We start from the raw sequence: 20,276 nt of genomic DNA on the forward strand, positions 1-20,276 counted from the left end.
CAGGAATACCTAAGTTTGGGAAAGGAATCATACAGAAGGAACATGATGGATGCCTGTAAGGCAAGAGAGAGTTTCCTTCACTCAGCCTCTAGATAACTAACTGCCAGTGTTCTAGAAACTCTTAACCATACCTCCAGGAGTGTGGAAGAGTAGAGATTTTCCAACCCATTATAGTCTATGGGACCATTGTCATTAACTACACAGGCATGTGTTAAAGTTCAGGAGCAGGGGTTTAAAGGTCCTATCAGAAGAGGAGTAAAGTGCACCCTAAGCCGGGCTTAGTAAGACAAATGGGCTTTGAGAACGGAACACATTGGGTCTGGAACATCAAGTCATATGTGAGAAATACAGGACAACATCTTGAATTGAAGTTCAAAGCCAAAGCAATTACTAAGATGGGTAAGTATGTTACGCCTAACCCCACGTTAATTTCATCTTCACAGTAACAGCTCTTACCCAAGCGTGACAGGAGTGAGGGTAGTTTTCAAGACACAGGATTGGACTCCAGCCAGACCTCGTTCTGCATCCTGCACTTTCCCCATTGTCTGTCACACAGACGTGTGGTAAACACGTCTAACTTGGTGGTTCTATTCTCATTTTGGAAGTTTGTAACGATCATGCAAATTCTGATGAGACTTGAGCAATGCCCAGCATTCTGAAAATACTGAACACAAGTGAGGGGACTCTTAATGACGAATGGATTGTATTACTGTATTACATCAAAATAAAAGGATGTCTTATTCACTTTAAATATTAACATCATGAAATGTAGAAATCAATTTAGCCATTGGTGAAGTCTGAAAGAATGGATGTTCATTGAAAGAGTGGAAAGTTGTCCTATGAGGCTAAGTGAAATAAATGGAACAGTGTACGATATCCCCCCCCCCCCCCCCCCCCCGCCCCACAGGGTTTCTCTGTGTAACAGCCCTGGCTGTCATGGAACTCACTCTGTGGATCAGGCTGTCCCGGAACGCACAGAGATCCACCTGCCTCTGCTTCCCGAATGCTGGGATTAAAGACGTGAGCCACCACCACCCAGCTACAGTTCTTAAATTTATATCTTTAAGTCCAGAGGGCTTTATAAGCTTGACAAGTTTAAGAGGTTATGAAGTAACTAGAGGGAGAATCTTCTGGAACCGTATTACTTTTGACAGTTTGTTGTCCATTTAGTAACTTTTTAGGAATCACATTTTAAAAACAAAATGGGCTAGGGAGACTGCCCAGTAACGTGCTTACTTTGCAAGCACACGGGCCTGAGTTCAATTCTAGAGCCTACCATGTATATTGTAATCCCAGCCTGGGAAGATGGAGACAAGTGGATCCCTGAGCAGGTCAGGCTGGCCGGCCCTCGAACCCCAGGAATCTCCCTTCTCCCCAGTGCTGGGAGAATAATGAACCACCATACCAGCCTGGCTAACACAGCAAGACCTAGTCTCCAAAACTTAAGTTACCCTATTTTATAAATCTACAGTTCTAGGTCAGACGGCATGTTTCAGGCATCATTTTTTAAAAACATTTTTATCTTCAAGAAATGCAAGAACTGTGCAATACCCAGGTGAAGGCAGACACAAAGGCTGTGGACTGCCACCGAACCAACAGAGAGGAGTGGCCATAGGAACTGACTTTTGTCTCCATCAGTGTATGGTTGCAGCTACACAAGGAACATTCTTAGGCCAGCTTTTAAAACCCCGAGTTCATATAAACATCCCAGGAGATTGAACTTTGTCAGGACTCCATTGGTGTCTGTGGGCTTCCACTCCCGCAAGGGCCACTACCAGACAAGCCTTTTGTGCTGCCAATAACCAGTCTCTCCCGTCTTCCAAATGCTTCATTCACTAAAAGGAACCATGAGATAAGGAGGTAAGAGTCTACACTATAAAGGACTAGAGCATAAAACAATAAAGTTCTGTTGTGAGGTGAAAACTTAGAAAATAACATTAATGCTAAGTGAGAAAGAAGCCAACTTAATAAGCCTACCAATGTACCAAGTGAGCGAATCTTCATTGTTTTGTATTTCTCAGGCTTGTGCTAGAGCTTTCTAAATCTGCCTTGGAACATGGCTCTGCTACAGATTTTTTCCCTCTGTATCATGTCCACACATATATAATCTATACATATTTCCTATCATGTCCACACATATATAATCTATACATATTTCCTATCTATAAACTCAGATCAGCAACAAATCTTAGGATCTTTCTCATCATGGGAGGGAGAATTTAGTGAGACATACTGCCTACAGGACACTAGACAACCTGAAGACAGTAAGTTATCACTATTCTGGGGGGGGAGGCGCTTGTAGAAAGTAGTTGGGGATGAGCACATGCATGCACTCTGGCACCTGGGAAGGAAGAAGGCTTTTCCTTGAGACTGCTACATTTCCTTCCAGCTTTCTCAGGAAGCTTTTCCATTTTTTTTTTTTGAGATTTTATTTATTTATTTATTATGCATACAACATTCTGCTTCCATGTATATCTGCACACCACAAGAGGACACCAGATCTCATAATGGATGGTTATGAGCCACCATGTGGTTGCTGGGAATTGAACTCAGGACCTCTGGAAGAGCAGTCAGTGCTCTTAACCTCTGAGCCATCTCTCCAGCCCAGCTTTTCCATTTTAAGATATTCAAAAAAGAATTTGCACTTCAAGTGTGAAGATGGACTTACCATTTCTGAAGTAGGAACTACAGGCTGTACACTGGACATGCCTTTGCATCCACACAACACATTAAATTCCCACCCTGTGCTTCATCCTTAGGCTTTCGGAAAAAGGGTCTTACCTGAAGAGACAGTGCTTATGTCCCAAACTCGAAGCCCTTCTTTCTGACCTCCAAAGGCATAAACAAATGGCAAATCAGGACAACATGAAGAACAAAAGAGAACTCCCTGGGGAGAGAAGAACTGAAAGTCAGAGATTCCTATCCTTGCAGAGTTGGAACTGGTAGGCCCCTACTGCTACTCTAAGGATAGGTTTGGTCTGTCACTCAAAGCTAGATAAGAACTGCATTATGGCTGCACCATGAAAATGGTCATGATTTCACTATGCAGGTCTCATTCTTTCATTAGGAATTGCCTGCCTAATTTGCTGTGTATACCTATAAGCTTTATTCATCTTTACAAACAATAACTGATATCTGAGGTCACTATGAAGTCTTTTTTCTTATATGATCTTTCTGCATGTGTGCAGGTTGGGGATCAGGGGTTTCTAGGCAGGTACTCTTCCACAGAGCTGTATACTCAGCCTCAAATCACTGGCAAACATTAGCTATCTTATGTGTTGGTGGTGGGCATGTGTGGTCAGAGGACAACTTGCAGGGGCTGGTTCTTTCCTTTTAAGATGTGGTCATCCGGCTTGGCAGTTAAGTGCCATCTCTCCAGCCCCCACTTTAACTTACTAGTAAACTTTCAACATTTCATTTCCCCTTAATTTATTAGTAAACTTTTAACATTTTCATTTTTACTACTAGACATCAGAAATATGTATTATTGGAAGTATGAATGAGAAGAATATAAAACCCTTCAGTGAGATAACATTTGTTACTCTGGATAGTTACTGGAACAAGTAGTTGCTTATATATAAGCTTGGGCTGAAACTAGGAAGCGTCAGGCCTGCCTTTCAATAATAAGTGAATAGACACACGGTTTTTAACAGCTGTTGATGGTCCACTGTACTGCCAATGTTACTCATGTAACTCAATGTTCCCGCAGAGCAAGTACTCACTACTACTTATTCGAAATATTTGGGTTACACATACATATAAAATCAACTTCAATGTAGTAAATGAAGAGCCACCAATAGTTTCAGTGCCCAGAGTTCAGAGGTTTCCTGAGTTGAGAATGAGCTGTGGCCACCTCCTTACGTTCTTCTCAACCCTATCACGTGACTTAAGTTTGTGAACAGGAAAAGAGGTCCCATAGTAACTAAATTCTTTAAAAGTCTCTAAGTTAGAAACTCCCACCAAGACTATCTCAAAATTAACTCAGCATATCATCGACTGCAGCAGTTGCCGGGAAAGGACAAGCAAACAGGTCAGAAACACAACAAAACTGTCAGGAAGATGCTCACCATCTTCATGTCTCTAGAGTGAATGAGGCTTGGCTTGTCCCCTAGGATGTCCCAGATCTTCACGTATCTGTCTGCTGAAGCAGTCACGAGGCAGCCCTTGACCTGACTGCTCAGATCAAGACCTGGAAGACACAATTCGTTCAGGACCTACTGCCTGACATTTAGATTCATTTTGTCATCCACATAAACAGGAAACATCACTGTTGCTCACCAGAGATCTCATCGTTGTGGGCATTGAGTGTAAAGATTGGCTTATCTGAACGTGCATCCAGGTTATACACAAAGCCGTCATCTGTACTGGCCTGCAGAGTAAAAGATGGGCAAGGTCATGTTATAATAAAACTTAGCATCAGAGATGCGTGTAAATAAATTACAGCAAAGGTCTATCTGTAGAAGTTACTGAAAATTATAAATAGACACAAGAACTTACTTTTGCATGAGCTATGTTCATGAAGCAGGAGAGAGCAGGGTTAGAGACATGAGAACAGACGTGGCAGTCACTGCTCACATAGGGCAGTGGTGGGGTAGGCCTGGCACAGTGCTGCTGAGCATGGCTGCTGTAGCTATGAGCTGAGGAACACACAGAACGCCAGGCAGAGGAGGAAGGAAGACGGATGCCGGGAGCCAATAAGCAACTTAAGAAGAATAGTATGATCGGATCAGGGGACTGACAGTCAGGTGAAAATAAGCTGCGAGGCTCTCAAGAACTGGGGAGCAAAGGAAGGTGGGAGAGAGATCTAAAGCTCCATACAAGCACAGGGCAACACCCCCACATTAAAGGGTGGGAAACTGAGGCCACGGTGAATTCTAGATGTAGGGCCAAAACCTAACACTGGACATGGCTTCAATTCCCAGCACCCACACAGTGGTTCAGCCATCTATAACTGTAGTTCTAAGGGATTTGATGCCATCTTCTGGCCTCCATGGGCACTGAATAAACATGGTACACTTACACATACACAGAGGCAAAACACTCATACATATTAAAATGAAATAAAATGACAAACCAGAAAAAGGCCTTCAAAATCGTCTATGCAAAAGTTGGACTCAGGAGTGAAGATAAAGTAATTATGCATTATGATGCATTAATATCACGTACCCCAGGTGAAATGACTAGCCATCTCTAATGAGGGTCGAAAGAGCACCAATTCTTGTACAGATTGTGCACTGATTTTCAATCCAGTTCCTAACCTGGGAGCCACCTGCAGGAGCTGGCACAGACTCTGTTTTGAACTACTTTACTGGTACACTAGGAGGCCTTGTAACCTCACACTATTGTCCCTAGTGGCCCCAGTGTTGAGTAAAACACCCTGCTACTGGTAAAGTTCTCTTTCCTTCAGAAAAACTACACTCAAATGTTTAGAATTCATAAAATGATCTTATGGAAACAACCCCAGAAACACTGAAAGCCTAATTTCTTAAAAAAGTTGTCCCAAGCTGGGCGTTGGTGGCGCACGCCTTTAATCCCAGTACTTGGGAGGCAGAGACAGGTGGATCGCTGTGAGTTCGAGGCTAGCCTGGTCTCCAGAGCGAGTGCCAGGATAGGCTCCAAAGCTACACAGAGAAACCCTGTCTCGAAAAACCAAAAACCAAAAAAAAAAAAAAAAAAAGTTGTCCCAAAACTGAAATGTTCTTTTCTTGCTCAATTCCCTAACTAGCTGGGACTGGAACATTTGTAATTTATACCTGAAGAAGCTGTGATACACTGCTATATGCTCTCTGGAGGCTGCCTTTGATGCCAGCCTGGGATACACAGTCACATTGTGTCCCAGAGTGGAAGGGAAGGAAAAAAAGCCAGTATGGGCTAAACGTACTTGGAAATGGCAGTCCTATTTACTGACCCAACTTTTCATGTTTTTGATTGGGATGGTTATAAATTGAGAAAATAGTTTTTTATGTTACACAGATAAGAATACTTAGATTAAATTTCATTATTTTTCCATAAACATGATTGCACACTAATGTTGCCTAAATATACTGCAAGGCACAGCTTGATTAAAATGCATGTGTGTACAAGTTGTATTTTCTTAGAAACAAGGACATTTAACATTACCGTGACTTTTGCTTTCCTGTGTTTTCATTATGGCTGTGTTATATCAGAAACTTTGTATTATCAAAGTGAAAGCCAGTGAATGAACTCTAAGTCTGCAAACTAAAAGCAAATAGAACCAGTTTGTTTATTTTTAAAGGAGACAAAAGAACAGTTGAAATATTAAAACAAAAAGGGAAATGCAGAGCAGGGAATACTGAGGGCAAAAGGCTAAACAATGCTGGGGGCATGGAAGGGAATGAGGGTCAACCAAAATGAGCCTAAATGATAATGCCACAAAGCAGCCAGGTGGTGACGACTCACACCTTTAATCCCGGTGCTTTCGAGGCAGAGGCAGGAGGATCTCTGAACTTGAGGCTAGCCTGTGCTATAGAGTTCCAAGACAGCCAAGGCTACACAAAGACACCTTGTCTTGAAAAAAAACAAGGAAATGCCACAAAGGGACCTACTAATTTATATGCTAATTAAAAGGCAGACACCTCCCTTTGAACAGCACCTTTTCTCAAATCACACAGCCCTAAGGACTGCAGCACTAGGACTTTGTTTCTCTTTGCTTGATGGAAATGGAATCTTTGGAAAGTCTTCACTTTCTTCCCATTTGGTAGGCAGTGCTGTTAATCATCTCTCAAGAGTTTCATTTACACATAAGGATTTAAGTAAGCATCTTTTGGACTGATTTAACCATTGAAAAACACAAGAAATAGATAGAAGCAGGAGGATTTGCAAGTTCAAGGCCAGCCTGGGCTACACATATCATATCTCAAAATCTTGGAACAGAATATTTTGATGCTTGGTATTTCAAAAATACTAGTATGTAGTAAAATGGTTTGAAATGTAAAAATAATATGTAGCACACTGGGATAGTTGAAAATTAGCCAAATCATTCACAAGCTACCATTTTTTTTTTTGTGGTTACGCCATTGTATTGTTAAGAAACACACTCTTTTCAATTCCAAGATCCAGAAGCTTCACACTTCTAAACAGAGAACATGCTTCTCTCATTACTGGAATTAGAAAAAGTATGTTTTTAAAAACCTGAAAAATCAATGTGCATATTCTTACCAAAAAATGACACGGTGAGAAGTGGTTCCAGGTCACTCTCTCTATCTGCCCACTGAACCGCCACAGGCGATGATTCTCATTGGGATTTCGGCAATCATACAGAGCAACTGACCTGCACATGTTGCAGAACATATTAGCGTTAGATGTATTTTAGTGAAATGCTAGCAGAACAACACAGTGAATTCAGAATTCAATTATTTAAAGCCTGTTTTAAGGTTCTAAAGTTAAAAAAAAAAAAAAGAAAACTTGCATTTATGTTGTGTGTAGAGCCCATGTAAGTTCGGAAGATACCCAATCCTTTGGAGGTGGAATTACAGGTGTCTGTGAGCCATCTGATGTAGGTGCTAAGCATGACGTTCGGTTCTCTGCAAGGGGAGCAAGTTTTCCTAAAGACTAGGCTATCTCTCCAGCCCACTAGACTCTTCACTTTCTATTTTGGATTTACTTATGTACATGAGTGTTTGCCTGCATGAATGTATGTGCAGCACATGTGTGTGAGTGCCCATGGAGGCCAAAGAGGGCATCAGATCCCTGGAACTGGAGTTAGAGACGGCTGTGAGTTGTGTGGGTGCTGGGAACTTAAACAGGATCCTTTGAAAGAACAAAATATGTTTTTAACCACAGAGCCATTTCTTCAGCTCCAAGAGTTGGATTTCACTGGTGGATTCTGGTTTTGTCATTTAAGGTACTGTGGCTCTAACTGGAGCCTATCTTCTGCTGGTCAAAATCTTCACTTACAGATGAATCCTAGTCCCAAAGTTGTGGGCAATTCATATTTCCTTTTCTTAGGTAGGGCTCAGAGCCACGTAACCCAGGCTCTAACCCCAGCTGTTTTCTAGCCAGTTTATGGGGAACTAAGGGACAGTCATAGAATTTTCACAAGTCACACTGTAGTAGAAATCTAGTAGATCACTGTATCTAGGGTAAACATTAGAATGAAATAGTTGTTTCCATTGTATCTAGGGGAGACATCAGAATGAATACTTGTTTTCTAGAAGTACTCAGACCTTGAAGAAATCATTATGGAAAACAGTGATTGTTTTCTGTTATCTACAGAGTTGTTTTTATGAAGGAGCTTTACAGCCTTTGTATGACTTTGGTCACAAGATGGTCCTGGCACACCCAGAGCATCTTGAATTATTGGGTACTGCAAACAGTTCACAAGGACTAAAGTTCCTTCAGAAAACATATAGGGGTTTTGGTATGTGAACTTGTTTTAGCCCCCCAAAAGCAACTTTTGTGTAACAATCACTAAGCCTTCGCATGGCTGTCTGAGGCTCAGTTCACAGAAACTGTTCCTCCCTGTTGCCAGAGATCCTAAAACTACATTCTGGAGTGCTCCCCTTTTTTTGACTGACCTAACATCCCATCTTAAAAAACAAACAAACAAACAAACAAACTCTTGTAAAGGCTAAGGAGTCAGAACAAAGACTGCTGACTGGTTTGGTTCTACTAGCCACCCCACCCCTCAGATGTGGTCTGTAAAAAGGAAAGCATGTGGCCGGGGCTCTTGGAGCTAACTGTAGTAGCTCCAACCACATTCCAATTAATTCATTTCTCCTATACCCACGGCTTCTGCCATGTGAAGTGTGACTGCTCCCCATGGAAGAAGAACACGTCTTCCACTCCATGTAACATGTTTCATGGTGGGAAAAGTGTACTAGTTGAATCAAGTGTCTCTGTTTAGCCTAATCAAGCCACTGTGAGCAGTTACCAGCCTAACTCAGTCTACATGAGAAGAATCTCCAATAGTATAAGAAAGAAGTGTTTGTCTTAAGTCACCAAGTTTGGGATTGCTAACTAAATACATCATTTAAACCAGAGAAGTTGCTAGTTCCTATAGTTAGATTACTATAACAAAACCACATTTCTCTTTAGAGGGAATGAAGGGTCAGGGTTGAAAAACAGTACTAATGATTTGTACACATAGCTACCTCGGTAGTACAGCCCAAGCATCAAATGGCACCTCTGTCTTGTCTTGGTGTTGGTGCAGACAGAAGGTCTTGTGCACACTGGGCAACAGACCTTTATGAACTATCCCCACCCCACCCCAGGCCAAATAATTTTAGATTAGATTAACCACAATGCAATAGCGGTAAGAGAAGTGTTTTCTTACTTATCATATGACCCAGAGATCAGAGTTTGTGCTTCAAATGGATGAAACTGCAGAGTCTGGACCTAAAGGGAAGAAGGATAAAAGAAGAGGTCTATCCTCACCCACTTGGAGGAATAGTGCTACTGTGTGGTGAGGGAGAACCAACTGGCAGTGTTTCTCTGCAGCCCCTTCTTTGAAATACCAATACTGTGTAATCTACAGGAGTTTGTTGTTGTTGTTTTGTTTTTTTGGGAAGGGTCTCACTATATAGGCCTGGCTGATCTGTAACTGAACTATATAGACCAGACTGGCCTAATGACCTTGAACTCAAGAGTTTTACCCGTTTCTGCCACATGACTGCTGGGATTAAAGGGATGAGGCATCTTGCCTGGTCAAGAAATCAGTTTTACATACTCAAAAAGGGAAACCATATTTTCAAATGAAGGCTAGCACTTACAGGAATAACAGCAGTCTTCAAACCCTGTGATGGAATTAGTTACATCCCTCAGAAGAAAGGGGAGGAAAGTAGCATGGACTGGTCGAGTGCACAGGCCTCAAAGTCCAACTGTTTTTAGTACATCAGCACCCTAAGTAGAGTTTTGTATTTACAGATGTGCTACAATCTCTCTTTACTACGGTTGTAACTGACAACCATACCTCCTCACACCCCAGAACCTCCGTGAGCATGTCACAGGTCATTCATGTTTCTGATTCTGTAAGATTAGAGGATTGTATATCACATAGGGAGGGCTCTGTAAACCTCAGTGGTATAACTGTTGACAGCACTTTGTAAATCATAAAGCCACATACAAATGTGCAGATTACTTTAACCAATAATCTGGCATATTGTTTAAAAGCCTTTTTATCCACTAAGTCACATACCTTGTCTGTGTGTGCAGTGAGTCTGGCTGCTGGCTTCCCCACAGACATATCCCAGAGAATCACAGTGCTATCTGCTGATGCACTTGCCAGCACATTTCTGAGAAAGGCAAGAAACAAAGTAGAGAAATCGTTTTTAAAAACCAAACATTAAATATAAGGGGTTCACTTATAGTCAAAGCAGGAAAAGATTAGGGATTTAAAAAATAAAGCTTAAGACTTGCATCATGAAAACTACCAAAGATTATAAAAATAAATGGAAAGACCTTTTTCCACTTGTACTGAAAGATGTTGAGACATAGACGGCACCTACAGGCTGATAAGATTTGGCTACACATGATGACAGACTCAACCCACTCTGCTCAAAAGCTTACTTCAGTACAAAATGGCAAGCTGATTCTGAGACTTGTAGAAGCACACAGTTCTCAATTAAAGTCAAGACTATCACAAAACAGACAGACCTATAGACTGACCAAACAGGTAAATTTCAGAAAATACATTTTGTTGTAAGCCACTGGATGTGGGTGCTAAGAACCAGACTCAGGTCCTCTGTAAGAGCAGTGAGTGTTCTTAACTGCTGAGCCATTCTCTGTCCTGTTTTGTTGTCTTTTTCTGAGACAGGGTTTTTGTGTAGTCCTGGCTGTTCTGGAACTCACTTTGTAGATCAGGATGGCCTTGAACTCATAGATCTTCCTGCCTCTGCCCCTGGAGTGCTGGGATTAAAGGCATGCGCCATCACCCAGCCGGTCCCCAGGTTTGTAAACGGCACCTATGGCAAAGTCTGCTAGGGATGTGGGGATGCAAGTGAATAGCACAGCTGCTGCCCTGGAGTAGTGAATAATGCAGGAAATGGGAGAGGGGCACAAAGGTTCAAACACAGAAGGTAGCCAGTGGAGGCCCAAACTAGAATAGTTCACATCATATTTATGCCATCATTTTACCTGACTGTCTTATTCCAGGAAAGGTCAAGGACAGCATCAGTATGCCCTTCTGCTGAGGAGCTCTGTAAAAATTATTTTAATTATTATTTTGTATTAAATGTAACCCATTACAAACTGTCTATTAATTTTATCTAACTACCTTTATCATGGTAAATATTCTTTTCAGAAAGAAACTATAGCAATTCACGATCTATCAACACTGCCTTTCACCTCTCTCCAAACTTACTTTAAAAACTCTAAGAATAATACAGATGTTTGGAACTCATCAAAAAAGCAACTAAACAGAAACTTCAAAATAGTGTTTAGTAGAACAGCTCCTCTACAAGAAGGTGCATCACCTGAATCATCTCTTCTGTGATATTACATACCAACAAGTTTCATGCAACCAGAAAACACATGGGCCTTCTGAAATTAGAAATATTAACTTGTAACTTCCTGTCTTGTTCTACCAAAACTACCTGATTACAAAAATATATGTTCTTATGCCCTCCTCTCCAGTAACTTAACCCAGTTTGTCTTTTAATGTCTACTCCTCTTTACCTTCTTTCCTTTCTTCTTCTTCTTTTTTGAAAGCTTACTTCCCAATGTGAAAACTGGCTCTAGAGAGTCCACTATATCCAGGTCCCACACCTCGATAACAGGGGTCATGTTTCCCACAGCAATATAATTTCCTATGCAAAGAAACAATGCACTATTGATTACACAGCTAACACCAAGTCTGCCAGTCTGGTACATGACATTGTGGAGGGAGGGGGTTCTCAAATCCCCTGCATCATCATCTTGGAACCCTGGAGTTCTAACAACTCCCTGCTATTTACGAGTTCAATTTGAGAGCTGTAGTCCTAGTAATAAAGGCTCAATTCTGTGACCCCAGCTATGAAATTTACTGCGGTTAAGTGACAACTCTTGCCCTTTTTCTTCATGGACTGCTGCAGGGATGAGGATCAAGTCAGACTTGCAAATACCATAAAGCCATCTGTATTACAGTGTTTACTATTAATGAGAAATGTCAACAGGGCAACTAAGGGTGTACAGATAACGGCTGAAAAGGCCACCATAGAAGTTAGTTACCCGGGACACATGTTTTTGTTTTACTTTTATCTTTCTTTCTTATCTTTACTTTCTTCTTTCTTTTTTTAAGAGCAGGTCTCACTCCAGGCTGTCCCTAGCTCCCACTACCATTCCATAACTGGCTTATTTGAGTGTTTTCAGAGACAGGGTATATCCCTAAATTGCAGCTGGTTAACATGAGACCACTTTACACTGGGTTTTCATGAGATCCAATATTTCCAGTCAAAAGAGCTTTCGGAAAGTATCTTTCAGCCCTCAGTGTAGCAGCTCATCTAAACTCTGGAGGCACACAGACCTCAAACATTACTCTAGGAATGACAGAAGTACCACTTCATAAACTATCACCAACAACTCTGACCCATGCAGAACAAACAAGTTTCCCAATTACCAGAGGAAGCATCTGGGCTAGGATCAAAATTCAGCCATTCCACACTGAGAGGGTATGCAGACAGGAGTATGTCGTGGTGGACATAGAAAGACTCCTCTTCTTGATTGTAGACTGAAAGGATTGGGAAGAGAGATGTAGTGAGTTAAAAATATCAGACAGCACACCTACCCACCTCACAACACTCTCCTATAAGGAAACTTCATGTCACTACTGCCACAGAAAGTCTGTCTGTCCAGTCTGATGCATTCTTATCTCTGGCATTTTTCCATGAACATTGCCAGCCACAAAAATGGTTCTGTTGCCTACCTCTTTCATTACAAAAAAAAAAAAAAAAAAAAAAAACCACTCTACAAGGAGGACTGACATCATCTGCTAAAGGTCTAGCTGATTTTATGTCCCCAAAAGCAAAAATAACATTGGAGAAAAATAATTGTATTTAGAAACTTAAACACCCACCAAAAATTATTTCAATATTTCATGAGTTTACAAAGACTAACAATGTAGACCAACACCCTTTCACATATGGCAGGGGTAGTTCTTTAACATTCAGGAATGTAAAGGGCAAAATCACATCACCAAGAAGTACACAGAGGGATGACAAGAGCCCTACAAGTCCCATGCGAGCTCTATGTGCCCCATCTCCTTTTATAGGCTCTTTACTGAGGAAGAAGTAAGTGAGGAAATAAGCTAAGGCTCTTTGTTTATTTGTTTAAATTTTCCAATCTCTGACTATGGGACAGATTCTGGGACTGCGAAATGTCACATCAAGTTCTATCACATCAGGCCCTGCTGCGAAGGCACACTCCTGCAAAAACATTAGCTGCTACTAATGTACTTGGCACACATTGTAAATTAAACTGCTGATGACACAATCATCTCAGATATGCATGCATAAAAACCAATTTCAGATACTAATAAAATTACATTGTTTTAAATGACAGTTTTTATCTGTTTTGAGGCAGAGTCTTGCTGATTGGCCAGGCTGGCCACTAACTTGCATGGCTTCTTTTGTCTCAGACTCCCAAATACTCCCATCTATTTGGTCTTAAAAACAAAAATTAACCCACAATGTTCTCGGCTAACACATTTAAAAGTTTAAAAACATCAGGAGTTAGAACACCTTCACATTATCTATGTCACTGAAAGCCTTATTTTAAAAAAATTTCAAATACTGATAGAACACAATGTCCTAATTATAGGCTTCCTATAGACCAGCGGTTCTCAACCTGTGTGCTGTGACCCCTTGGGGGAGGGTTGTCAAACGACCCTTTCACAGGGTTTATCTAATACCACTGGAAAACAGAGGTCATAACAGCAAAATTACAGTTATGAAGTAGCAATGAAATAATTTTATATTTGGGGTCACCACAACATGAGGTACTGTATTGAAGGGTTGCCTGTTTAGGAAGGTTGAGAACCACTGTTATAGACAGCCTTGAAGGCCCTTAGGAGTTACAGAAATCCAAGCTAGGAGGGCTGGCAAGATTGCTGACTAGGTATTTGTCTAAATTCAATCACCAGGACCCACATGGTAAAAAGAAAGAATTGATTCCTGTAAGTTGTCCTCTACACACACATACACATACATACATACATACATACATACACAGAGAGAGAGAGAGAGAGAGAGAGAGAGAGAGAGAGAGAGAGAGAGAGAGAAAGAGAGAGAAAGAGAGAGAAAGAGAGAGAGAGAGAGAGAGTGTGTTAGTTGGGTGTAGCAACATGACTCAGCAAGTAAAAGTTCTTTGCTGTCTGCCACGAAAGCCTGAGTTCCATAAAGAGGGCGTGAATCAAGAGGGCAGAAGTGGGGCCGGAAGTTCAGTGTAGTGTGCTTGCTTAGCATGCTAATCCAAGACTCCCAGGGTTGACACCAAGCACTGGAGAAAATAAAACAAAACCCCAAAACTAAAACACACTAAGAAATGTAACTAATGAAGCCATTAGAAGAGGCTAATAAGCACCAAGCCTAAAGGTTCTACTTTTTTAACGTGTGAATGTGTCTCCACCAAGCCACGTCTACTGCTTCACGTCCTAGGCTGATGGGCAAAGATGGACTGAGGGAAACAGGTGTCAGGTCAAGTGGACTGCTCAGGAGGTAAGTGCTTAGAGGAAGGACAGAAGGAAAAACAAAGGAAAACACGGAGGCAAAGTATCCCAAATGTCCTGAAGATAATACTTTTAGTATGTAAAATACAAAACATATTTCACACTAAAAAAACAAAAACAAAAAACAAAACAAAGTCCAGTAAGTTATTTAATGTTAATTAAAAATATCTGCTATAGGGCTGGACATCTGGTACACATACATACATATATACAGGCAAACACATTCATACACATAAAATAAATCTAAAAAAAAGTGGTGGCTCTGTGTTGAATAAGAAGGAAAATAAAATGTTCTGTAAAGGGAACTATTACAAATAGCTTTTAAAAAATGCAGGACAAGATCACTTGTTACACTTGTAGAGGTCCTGGGTCTAATTCCTAGCATTCACATGGTTGCTCACAATGGTCTGTAACTACAATTCCAGGGATCTAACGCTCTCTTCTGGTTTCCTTGGGGACCAAACATGTACATGGTGCACATACTTACATTCAGGCAAAATGCTCACACACAAATAAAGAAATAAAAAGAAAAACCCCTTCCCCAAGGGACTTATTTCTACAGACATTAAAAAAAAAAGATATGTCAGCCTACATATTCCTAGAATAACCTGCATAGGATGCGGTGTAAACCTGATTTGTGTCACAACTCACCTGAGGTGCAGCAGGACCTGGCCTCTTGAGTTGCACGACAGTGGCCAGTGTAGTATTCTACTACCACATGGAACCCTTCTTGGTGGGGCATTTCCTTTACTCACCATGCACCTCTAAGTTGCATTGCTCCTGTTCGGCACGGCCACAAATGATGAAGTTGTCAGTGGGTTTAATCAGGAAATCTTCATGCTCATATTGTTCCTAAGGGCAGAAAAGAAATCGTCACTGGCTAGAAGCAGAGATTCAATCAAGTTTGTCAACACCTAGGACCAATCTGAAAACTGATGTGGCTAGACATTTACCGTATCTTTCAGGGTGACATATGGATCTTGATCATTACTGCCATATACTGTAAGACCCAACAGAGATTCACCAAGAGTCTCGGCATCTGTAATAAGAATTCACCCATCAAAATGGAAAAATTAAAATCATCTTGACAAAACCTTTTCCCCAAGACATCTACTTCTGGTCTTGGGTCTACTTTATCATTAACTGTATCATATTTGGGAAAAGAAACTGTACAAATTTCACAGTCATTTCTACTTGGCAATTGGAATGCATTCCTTCCTAAGTCTTAGAAGTCATAATCTTCCAGTGAAAGATTAACTCCAGAATCTAACCCTTTGGAAAAGATTATAGCTGTTCATTCCGATTCTCTAGCTTGCTCCATACAATTAAAATTCAAGGTGCTGGAGAGGTGGCCATGAGCATCCAGAAAGCAAGTGTCCGGGAAATGCTGAAATCAACAAATCAGATAAGGCCTGTTGTGTAAGAACTAAGAGGCAGGCTTCATAGCTAGCCAGGCTGCTATTCAGCCAGTGCTTTCAGATGTAAGCTCTCATTTGCTTCCTGATTTGAAAATGGACCGTTTATTCCACCTTCGCAAGGATATCAGGGAGAAGACCTAGAGTAACTTACAGTGTGGACATGAAGCTGCCTTTGAAGGCTCTTATGTTAGGGAGTGGGGTGCCAGCCAACAAGCTCCTAGGAAGTGATTAATCCCTGTTGGATTTATAATATGATGGCATCATTTCCAGGCGCTGGAGGGCAGGTAGTAGGGTGAAAATGGAAGGCATATCAAATTCAAGTTCCTATGGCAAGAAACAGCACTGACTCCTTAGCATCACACAGCACAACACTATGTCCACAGCATTGTATTCCCTTCATCACTTGGTGGGGCTCCTGGAAAGTTAAGACCTCCAGAGGAAAGAGGATCACAGGAGCCCCAACAACCAAAAGGCACAAAAATATCAAAATAGAAGCCATTAAATTATTTTATCTAACCTAACCCCAGGGACAATAAAACAGACTAAGGCTTTGGGACAGCACAGCAGGATCTAGACTGCTATGGGCAGACAAGGCAGAGATGAGCCACTTCTCACCTGGGTTGTCCTCTTCGTCATAATTATCCAAGTCGTACTCAGCCAGCTCATCATCATCTAGTGTACGGTCATCCTGTGGGTCACCATCCTCCAGGGGCTCCCTAGGCCGTGCCTGGGTCCGGATACTCTGTATGCCATCTTCTGAAGGACTGCCTGCCTCCTCTTCATCACTGCTACCTTCTTCTCTGAGTGAAAGCAAAAAGGGAAAAGAAGTAACCCAGGTGGCACCTCCCAACAACGAGCATATGACACACTTCACCTGGACTTGACCTCAGGCAGCAGACACTGGGAAACTTACTGTAATTTTTCTTTTGCTTCATCGATGAGACGCTTTACTTCCTCTTTACTTAGCTCTACCTACAAGGGAGCAAACACTTCATTAGAGCATATTTACATAAACCATTACAAGCCTTTGAATTGAGTAATCGAGCAAATGTAAACTATAACTTCAAGAGCCATCAAGAAAATCCTGCACATTGATCAAGGCTCTAAATTTACCCAGGCAAAGCTTGAATAGGTCTTACTATTAAGACCCCTCCCACCTAATACTGTTGAGAAGTCAGACTCATTCTGCTCTACTTTCCTCAATATTCAAACAGGCTGATTTTTGTAAAATGATCTGTGGTAGCCTATTCTTCTTCCAACTATCTCAAACTCCAAGGGCACCTCCCTCTCTTTCCAGTGGTCATCCATTAACAAACCATGTAACATTGGTCCTCTGCTTTTTTCCCTACAATCATTGCCAAATGCAAATTGATTCCTTCTGGGAACCAATTACACCCTCCAACTTCCCTTTTCTCTAATCTTGAACTCCAGCTCAATTTTCCCAACTTTCAGTAAGATTCCTGTCTGGGTATCTTCAAAACTGACACCACTCTCTTCACAGCTGGCATTTCCTCACCCAAACAAAGATCAGTATCTTCAAAACACCTAACACTACTAAATTTTGCTTGTGAAGGCCAATGATTGTTCAGTATTGTATACTTAAGCCCACAGTGTGGTGCTGGTCATATGGCAATGCACCATGGTTGAAGGTTAATCAATTGTTCACTTTCTACTGAAGAGCCTCCAGCTCTTCAGAGGCTCTAACTCTTAGTATTTAGGAAGCTGAAGCAGGAGGACTGCCATAAGTCTGAGGCCACAGTGGGCTACAAAGTGAGCCCTGGTTTCCAAAGCAAAAACAAAAATCTTGTAATAGAGAATGAAGTTCTATTTTGGCTGAGACAGATCCAGAAATTAAAGGTTAGAAAACACTGGGGAGGCAGGGAGCTCAGTCAGTCAAGTGTTTGTTGAGCAAGCATAAGGACCTAAATTCCATCCCAGAACTCACTTAAAAACTAGGCGCAGTGACAAGCACACCTATTATCTCAGCTATGGGGAATCCAGTGTCAGACAGGAGGATTTCTGGTGCTTGCTGGCAAGTCAGACAGCACACATGTACAAACACAAGAACATGGGCACACACACAAAAAAAGGTATTTGTGTTGCTTGGGATGAGGCATGGGAACTAGGCAATTTTAAAGACTCCCCTTGAAATACTTCAAAAGCTGTATGTCCCTTTAAAAATGAAAACCATTTCCTTGTGGACAAATGCTAATGAGGTGATTTGTCGTCCCTATTCTCTAAATATGCATTTGATTGCCTGCTCTAGGCAAAACACCAAAGAAAACAGTGACTGAACACTACTCTGGTGGAATTTACATCTATAGGGAGTACTTCCATCCCTCAATCGCTGTAAATCCATGTCCAGGCCACTCCCATGACTATCACATGGCGAGTTATCACGGACCCAGACAATTACACCCACAGCAACCCCAACACGTACACCCCTCTGACATCCCACACAGCGAAAGCAAGTGCAAAAAAGATCTCTGCTCTATTTCGTTCAAACATATCCCGGGACCCCGAACACCGCCTGGCTTGCAGAAGGCACCCAGTATGACGAACAAATCCCCTCCTTTGCCAGTCTCTAGCTTTTGTACGCTCATAATGTGTCACACTGATACCTTGTCCTTCCTGACCCATAACGTTCTACCTGAATCACGGAAAGAAATTCCTAACAAGCAAGCACCCCGCCCCCTTTCGGTGCATAAAGTCCACGTGCTCGCGAATTCAGGGGAGCCGGGCAGGGAAGGGGTGCGGTCCCTGCTCGTCTCGGGCCGGGCGCGTGCATCCCTACGCGGGGCCGACCCCGTGAGCGTTCCCGGGCGCCTCCCCACGAACAGGTCTCACCTTGTCCGGCGTCTCTTTGGCCACGCCGCGGCGGACCCAGGCCACGCAGGTCACTTGGCGGTTGCGGTTCATGATCTCGGCGACAACGCGTCTGCAGCTAGGTACGCGGCCGCCGGGAGCGACTACTCCAGCTCCGCGAGAAGGACAGCGCGCAGGCGCAGGCGCAGGAGCATGGCGTCACTCGCAAGCGCCGAAGGGAAAGGGGCGGGGACTTTGCGGGAAGTGGGCCGGGCCGTGTGCAGACAGGTGAAGACCGAGTTCCGGGTGGTCCGTGGCCTGTGAATGTCCTCGTGAGGTCAAAGGAGATCTCTGCACTGTAAGGGCCGGAGGCAAAACCCCATCCCACCGCTCGATTCTGTAGTTCCATGGATTTAGAGATGACAAACGGAGACGTCCGTGGGGTATTTGTTTTAACGTTTCGATAAAATGACTAATTCTTCAAGGAGGTTCCGCCCCTATGTTTCTTTGCTTTTTTTAGCCCCCTATAGTATGGGGTCAAACCCAGGGCCCCATGCATGCTACATAAGCGCTCCACCACAAACTACACCGTCTTCCTCGCCCCGCCGTGACCTGCCTTTTTGGAGACTTTCTCACTCTGTAACCCAGGCTGACCTGGAACTCTGGGTCTTCCTGCCTTAGTCCCCTGAATGCTAGAATTACAGGCGTTAATGGAGTCAACTCGCCCAGCAGTTTCATTACTGAGTGTTACTTTCTCATAGTAAGACATTTAGCAGCGGAACCGGCATGGTGGTCTCCACCACTGGAGAGGCCGAGGCAGGGTTGCCGCTGAAAGAAAAAAAGAAATAAAAGGGGAACGTGGCTGCTCCTAAAGGGGGTGAGGTTTTTATTATAAAAATAAGGGAGAATACAAGTAGAGACAGGTATCTGGGAGAGTCCAGAGTGAACGTGGGGAGCCAAGAAACTAGCCAAGAACTAAAGGGCAAAGGGACCGTGTAGCCAAAAATGCCTGGATTATTTAAGGAGGAACCGCTGGTGAAAGAGCAGTCCAACCCGTGGGCTGGAAGTTCAGGGTAAGAGGTGGGGTATGCCAGTCAGGGGGAACCTGCAACATGTGGGACTGAGGGAGATTGGAGGCTAGAGTCTGGTTTGATATGCTAATAAACACCTTGGCTGTTCATCCAGGGTTTGAGACCTAACAGCCATCAGTTAGAAGCCAGCCAGGACTGTGAAGCAGCTATGAAGCAAGACTTGGCTAAAAATGCCCAAGTCCTCCGTATTATTTTTTTAGTGTTGTGATGAAATACCATGACCAAAAGGAACCTAAGGAGGGGAAAGTTTACTTACACTTGTATTTCACTCTTTATCTCAGTAGGTGTTAAGGCCCTTCCACA

At 42.5% G+C, this 20,276-nt stretch overlaps 1 protein-coding gene across 1 annotated transcript; it reads right to left on the reverse strand.

Annotated features, from left to right (window-relative positions):
• Positions 1-1,499: 1,499 nt before the first annotated feature.
• Pwp1 (PWP1 homolog, endonuclein) lies at positions 1,500-19,080 on the reverse strand. The gene is made up of 15 exons (XM_027392490.2): positions 18,925-19,080; positions 16,991-17,049; positions 16,693-16,877; positions 15,613-15,698; positions 15,415-15,511; positions 12,554-12,664; positions 11,635-11,765; positions 11,095-11,156; positions 10,157-10,253; positions 9,296-9,357; positions 7,180-7,291; positions 4,279-4,369; positions 4,068-4,189; positions 2,782-2,887; positions 1,500-1,835 (listed from the first exon to the last, which is right to left on the reverse strand). The coding sequence occupies exons 1-15, from the start codon at positions 18,994-18,996 to the stop codon at positions 1,726-1,728; spliced, it is 1,503 nt and encodes a 500-aa protein (XP_027248291.1). The 5' UTR covers positions 18,997-19,080; the 3' UTR covers positions 1,500-1,725.
• Between the last annotated feature and the right edge of the window lie 1,196 nt (positions 19,081-20,276).

Source organism: Cricetulus griseus (genome assembly GCF_003668045.3).
Source record: "Cricetulus griseus strain 17A/GY chromosome 1 unlocalized genomic scaffold, alternate assembly CriGri-PICRH-1.0 chr1_0, whole genome shotgun sequence".
In the NCBI taxonomy this organism is placed as follows: Eukaryota; Metazoa; Chordata; class Mammalia; order Rodentia; family Cricetidae; genus Cricetulus; species Cricetulus griseus.

Excerpts from the sequence above, each read along its gene's own strand:
- Pwp1 (XM_027392490.2), bottom strand. The coding sequence starts at position 18,996 with ATGAACCGCAACCGCCAAGTGACCTGCGTGGCCTGGGTCCGCCGCGGC. Across the intron at positions 9,358-10,156 it reads TCACTGCACACACAGACAAG|GTCCAGACTCTGCAGTTTCA; the intron begins GTATGTGACTTA and ends TCTTCCCTTTAG. Across the intron at positions 4,370-7,179 it reads TCTCACCGTGTCATTTTTTG|GCCAGTACAGATGACGGCTT; the intron begins GTAAGAATATGC and ends TTTACTCTGCAG.